The 6866-nt window shown below is 42.7% G+C and overlaps 1 protein-coding gene across 7 annotated transcripts in view; it reads left to right on the forward strand.

Annotated features, from left to right (window-relative positions):
- The window catches only part of LOC139535608 (protocadherin alpha-C2-like), a 71589-nt gene extending 67019 nt beyond the window's left edge, over positions 1–4570 (forward strand). For 5 of the 7 annotated variants that reach the window (XM_071335203.1, XM_071335220.1, XM_071335211.1 and 2 more), the window contains exon 4: positions 1827–4570. In XM_071335203.1, the coding sequence (XP_071191304.1) occupies positions 1827–2134 (308 nt within the window). In that variant the 3' untranslated portion in view covers positions 2135–4570. The remainder of the gene's footprint in view (positions 1–1826) is intronic. The other 2 variants (XR_011667167.1, XM_071335228.1) reach the window with 2 other exon arrangements.
- Positions 4571–6866: the final 2296 nt, after the last annotated feature.

Raw genomic sequence — 6866 nt, forward strand, 5'->3', positions numbered from 1 at the left:
GGACTGAGAGCACTGTGTCTGCCGAGCCCAGAGAAGCTGTTGTGGGACTGAGAGCACTGTGTCTGTCGAGCCCAGAGAAGCTGTTGTGGGTTTGAGAGCACTGTGTCTGCCGAGCCCAGAGAAGCTGTTGTGGGACTGAGAGCACTGTGTCTGCCGAGCCCAGAGAAGCTGTTGTGGGACTGAGAGCACTGTGTCTGCCGAGCCCAGAGAAGCTGTTGTGGGACTGAGAGCACTGTGTCTGTCGAGCCCAGAGAAGCTGTTGTGGGACTGAGAGCACTGTGTCTGTCGAGCCCAGAGAAGCTGTTGTGGGACTGAGAGCACTGTGTCTGTCGAGCCCAGAGAAGCTGTTGTGGGACTGAGAGCACTGTGTCTGCCGAGCCCAGAGAAGCTGTTGTGGGACTGAGAGCACTGTGTCTGCCGAGCCCAGAGAAGCTGTTGTGGGACTGAGAGCACAGTATCTGTCGAGCCCAGAGAACATCACCTCACTCTTTCTTTTCCTTACTAACGCCTTCTCATTTCCCCTCTTCTTTTTCTGCATTGTTCTTCACCTCAATCGCTGTCTCCCTTCGTATGCCTCTCTGTCTCTTGCCTGCTGGTTATAATTACATTTCTTTCATATCTTGCATTATACTCTATGCTAAATGAAAGGAGAATAGGGTCTCATTCTCTTAGTACTTCAGTTCACCCTCTCTAGGCTCTTTTGGTCTTTTTCTTTCATTGTCTCTTCCGCTTGCCTTGCTTCTCTCTCACTCTCTCTGTCATATTCATGATTGCATATTATATCAGATTCTCTCTCTTTTTCCACTGCTGTGTCGAGCCCTTGTGAGAGTGGGATTAGGTTAGTGCTGGGTTTTCACAGTTCCTGTCATCCTTACGTGCTAATTCTTGTCACATCACAAGTGTTAAACATCCCAGTACCTCTCTGCCATTAAAGGTCACGTCTGTTTAGTCTAACCTTGTGTTCTCAGCTGCACCACTGGCTGATAAAGTTATACTCCCTGCAATCACTTTCCCCTTTAGTTTATCGGTGTGCCTCTGGATTTAATTATTTTGCTTATCTATGCTGTATCCAGTTGTCATACTTGAGTAAAAGTAAAGATACCTTAATAGAAAATGACTCAAGTAAAAATGAAAGTCGCCCAGTAAAATACTACTTGAGTAAAGATCTAAAAGTATTTGGTTTGAAATATACTTAAATATAAATAGTAAATGTAATTGCTAAAATATACTTAAGTATCAAAAGTAAAAGTATAAATAATTTCAAATGTCTTAAATTAAGCAAACCAGACGGCCCAATGTTCCTATTTTTTATGTACTGATAGCCAAGGGCTATCTCCAACACTCAGACATCATTTACAAATTAAGCATTTGTGTTTAGTGAGTCCGCCAGATCAGAGGCAGTAGGGATGACCAGGGATGTTCTCTTGATGAATGTGTGAGTTGGACCATTTTCCTGTCCTGCTAAGCATATCAAAATATATGTGGGTGTCAGGGAAAATATATGGAGTAAAAAGTACAATATTTCTTTAGAAATGTAGTGAAGTAAAAGTGATCAAAAATTGAAATAGTAAAGTACAGATACCCCAAAAAACGACTTAAATAGTGCTTTAAAGTATTTTTACTTATGTACTTTACACCACTGGCTGTATTACAGCTGTGGTAACACTTTACCTCAGCCAGAAATAGGAGACTGAATAAGGCTCAATTTATGAATGTGCTGGTATGTTCAGAATCTCACTGTGGTAATGAATAATAGTGATGAAGATGATAATGAATAAGACATAGCTCTTCTATCTCTCTCTGTTTCTTCTCTTTCTCTCTTGTAGATGGTGAGGGGGGTGAGCTGTCCCCTCCGGTTGGAGCTGGCATCGACAGTAACAGCTGGCACTTCCGTTACGGGCCTGGCCCTGGCTACGGCCCCCCTCAGGTCCTGAAGCCTGGAGACATTCCCCCTGAAGCCTTCATCATTCCCGGCTCTCCCGCCATCCTCTCAATCCGCCAGGGCCCGGGAGGAGAGGATGACAAAAGTGATTTCATTTCCTTCGGCAAGAAGGAGGAAGCCAAGAAGAAGAAAAAGAAGAAGAAGGAGAAGAAAGACAAGAAAGAAAAGGGGAAGGAGGATGTGGACGAGTAGAGAAGAAAGGGGAGATATGAAAACAGAGCTACCAACTAAAGTCCAAATAACAGCTGCAAGACAAAAAGCCAAATGTATATTTTTGAATCAGGAGAGTTTCCATGTGTTGTGTTTGCATAGTTAAGTCTGCCCAGCCAAGTCCCCATTAGCAGAGGCCTATCTCTATAAAACATGTAAGTAGCCAATAGTAGCCTCTGCCAGATTGGCCCTCTGAAGCTTCCATACCTCTGGCTATAAAACAGTATTTTTAAATATATTTAATAGGCTCTCATTTACCAGACATTTGCTGAAAATTCAACAAAAATCTATTTGATTCGAATAACCTTTCTATAAAGATGATAATGCAATCAACTACCGATACCCAGACGTTTCATGTATAGAATGCCATACAGTATGTGAGAGAAACCTCACATACCCTATTAATGGTGGTGCTATAGTCCTGCCAGCCAGCCCGCCTCCCCAAACTTGCTTGAAATGGGACCCTCCTCCCTGGCCCTACTGGCCCCTTGTTGGCATCTCTGTCTTTACTCTGCCCCTTGCCTCCTCTGCTCTCCTGATTGGAGGGGGAGAGGAGGAGCTCAATCTGACAAAGAGTGACACAGAGGCTCTCATCTACAGTAAGATGGAAGCCTTGTGCAAAAAAATGAGTCGTTTTTTTCTACAAAACACACACACACACACACACACACACACACACACACACACACACACACACACACACACACACACACACACACACACACACACACACACACACACACACACACACACACACACACACACACACACTAGACAGTCAGGGCGGACAGGTAGACACCTCTCTGGATAGTGTACAGCTCTAACTCAGCCAAAAGACTGAGGCCTATTTCAGTGGCCTCTTTTCTATGGGAGTGTAATATATGACAGGAACTCTTGCTTGTTGTTTCATTTCTGTTCAAGCCTGATCCCCCCCCCACTTCTGTCAGTCAATGTTCAATAGTCAATGTTCAGTAGTTCTTTAAGCCCCGCCTCCTTACCTTGCCCACTTTGGTGCTAGTAGGATTCACTCACACGCCTCGTCTGTTGACGCCTCTCCTCCGTCCTCCGATCACCATGTTCAGGAGGCCACTCTCAAAGACACTCTTAACTTCTGATAACTTGTTCCTCTGCAAACACAGCAACAGAATGAACCTGTATAACACACTCACACACTTTCTGTTAGCTTTAACCGAGCCTTGCTACTGAAATATCAACGTTCTTAGCACTGTTTTGGGGACAAGTTGCCGTCTCTTCCACCAGTTACACACAGGGTAGTGGGGCAAACATAAGGAGCTTATGGACTGGCTTCCTTCTTTCCAGATGGAGAGAAAAAGAGGGATGGAAGGACATAGAGGCAAGGAGAGAGAAGTGGATTTGTAGTGATGGGCACTCCAGTCCACAGACATTCCCTGGAGAGCTTTGTTGCTGTGTTAAATTCTTTACTCATATTTTGTGATGAAAAGGAAGCATCAACAGCATTGAGTCTTCTCCAGAATAGAGCATCCCCAGAATGAACTCAGTATGTGTGAGGGCTAATTCCACAGCATCGCCTACTCACCTCTCTGTTTCCTCTTCCTGGCTGATATCTGACCAATCAGAGGGGACAGAGAGATGATGCTAGCGCTGCTATTGGACTGAATCCCCCCATATTATACACGTGCTCCCCCTTCAGGTATGAATCTGTGCTGTCAGATCACTAAGTGGCTGTTTGCATGTTATAAGCAAAGGAAATATATATATAGATCTATATAGATAGATATGTTTCATTTCCTTCAACCATTTATCACAAATTCAGAGATAGGACCATCATCTCTGCTAAAATATGTATACATACTCACTCTCGAAAACACACATGAACACAAATACGCACATACTATGTATTCCTAGACAAACAGGGAATCACTTGTTTTTATTCTGTTGAAGTTCAATTAAAATAACCTTCTAAATATAAGTAATGCTGTAGTTATGCTATGAAATGCTTTTTTTGTTTATGCCCTTATGATTTTTGAGGATTACAAAATTAGTCCTTTACCTTGTGTTAAGCTATGAACTGATGATCAAAGAAACACTGTAACGTAATACTGAATCATTTATTCACCTTCGATATATATCCCCAACACCTTTGAAAATGTTTTTATAATGTTGAGAAAAAAACTCTAACAAAATTGTCCATAAAATATGCTAATCTTGATGTACTCTATGCTTGTGTGTAGTTAATGTTTCCTGAGTCATCTGGTGCCTGGATGGCACTCAGCAGTCCACTGCGACATTGCAGATCTATTAATAACCTTTTGTACACCTGCTCATCAATGTAATGGTGATATAGTGATTTGTCTTTTTTATTATTTGATGAATCTGGTATTGTGTTTTGTTTATAAATCACAAATAAAACGTTATTTCTTAAATATTGTAAAAAAATTGTCTGTGCCTTGATTTCAACTAATGTATACTGCTAAGCCCAGCAGCCTGGTTAGTTGGGTTTCGGGCACAAGGTTGAACAGGCCCACTGCAAAATTGATAATTACATATATTTACACATTTTGGCTACAATTGACAAAATAATATCCTAAGTTCTGTAGCAACCTAACGGCTACAAGAGAAAAATGCTCAAAAACTGCAGAAAGACCCACACAAACACCCCTGAGTCTAATACCTGAGCGCTAAAGCAAGGAGAAGGGTCTGCCCCTGTCCTGCATCCAGGGAAACGCCAGGGAGGAAACGCTCCGGGGAAGAAACGCTCCGGGACACCAAGCCCCGTCTTGCTTCTCTTTCTATTGGATCCTAGCTGCTTTCTCATTCTATGGGTCAACTAGTATTGTAGCAAAATCCAAACCCTTTTCCTAACCTTAACCTCATTCCCCTAACCCAATATGTTAATTATCCTAACCTGCTACATTAATTATCCTAACCTGCTATATTAGTTCTCCTAACCTGCTATTAGTGCTAGGGGCAAATCTGACCAGGTCTGAAGATGAGATTGAGAGACCCGGACCCAACGAGGACTCTCATCTGGGTTAGATAACACATCTCATTGAGTTTGTCACTGGAAGGAGAGACAGCTCTGCTCTATGATAAATGATATATCTGTGGCTGACAGGGCCCTCCCAGTCAGAGCAAGAAGAACTTAACCCTTGTGTGGTGTTCATGTTTTTGTTATTCACTCAATTTTTGCGTGTCTGATGGACCCACAACATTATTGGGTTTTTAAAACAATACAGCCATAACAATGTACATAAAATACTTAATACTTAATGCTTAGATGTTGACTTCTATCAATTACAAGCAATATAGACAGCATACATGGTTAATATTTGCCATTTACCTCTGCTAGATCACATTTATCAATTAAAGCACTATTCACTTTTTTTAATCAAATTACATTTTTGTAAACAAAAAACAATTATAATCAAGACATGGGTGGAATAAATAATGTTTATTGCAAATGTATTTATTTCCCTTGATGCACGTGTACTGTGTCTTCCTGTCCTTTTTGGGTCCACACACATCACAGCACTTCTTGTTGCTACCGGCTGCAATCTAGAATGATGAAACACTAGATTCAAGAATTTGACTAACATCTCACTCACCCACATATGCAGTTACAGCAGGCCCAGGTAGGAGAGTCAGACACACACACACGCAACAACATCACTCACACTTAATTCCGGTACTGGAGTTGTTGGTTATGTGGGTTGGGCGGATGGGGCACCAACATCCTCCTCCTGAATCCTCCTCATAATGACTGCAGAAGCTGGGGTCCTTGGGATATGTTGCCTCCTCTCGATTTGAGGTCTTACCAATGCCTTGCCCAGTTGCTCGACTGCTGTTCCAATCTGAGTTCAACGCCATCCAGATGACAAACGCGTTGTACGACGAGATGTCCAAGATGTTGAAGAATGCGTGTTGAAGAAGTGGCCAGAGTAGGGTTTTTATTTTGCAGCTGTAGCCAGTCACCAGATTGTCTAAATTGTCCACTCCTCCTTTTGTGGCATTGTAATCTATTATGATTTCTGTTTTTTATGTTCCTGGCCACATATTCTCCCATCCCTATGCAGTGTACTCATGAGTACCACATTTTTGCCTTTCTTTGGTACGTAGGACACTAGGGATGTGTCGGCCGTGAACACAAACTTAGAGGAATTAATAGGCCTGCTCCGTGTATTCAACAGCTGAGGTGGGAGCTCTGGCTTGTTTTTTCGTACTGTTCCTACTATTGTCAGCTTCCTCTTGAGGAGCTCCTATCCCAGCTTGTGCGAATTTAAAGAGTTATCGCATGTGATGTTGTGGCCATGTAGTCCCTGTGTCAAGTCCAGGACAACTCACATCCCTTGGTTTTTCTCAGGGGCTCCTCCATCTGGCTTCCCTGTATACACTTGCAAGTTTCACGCATATAATGAAGCAGCATCACAGTCAGCCCAGATTTTGATTCTATATTTTGCGTGTTTAGATGATATGTACTGCCTGGAGAGGCAGCGGCCCCTAAATGGCATAAGCTGCACATAAACAGTAACGTTGGGCCCAGGGTTGTAAAGCAGTTTTCCAAAGACAATGTTCCAGGGAAAAGTTCTCTGCCAGTTTCTGCATCCCACAGGGATACTGTGAATTCCCCATTGGATCTGAAAACACCAGCAAGGATAAGAACCCGAAATTATACATGTAAATGAGTTTGGTTCATCTCCTTCCATCTCTCTCCAAAAACACACCTTCCCTCTCA

The sequence above is a fragment of the Salvelinus alpinus genome, chromosome 1 (assembly GCF_045679555.1).
Source record: "Salvelinus alpinus chromosome 1, SLU_Salpinus.1, whole genome shotgun sequence".
Lineage (NCBI taxonomy): Eukaryota > Metazoa > Chordata > Actinopteri > Salmoniformes > Salmonidae > Salvelinus > Salvelinus alpinus.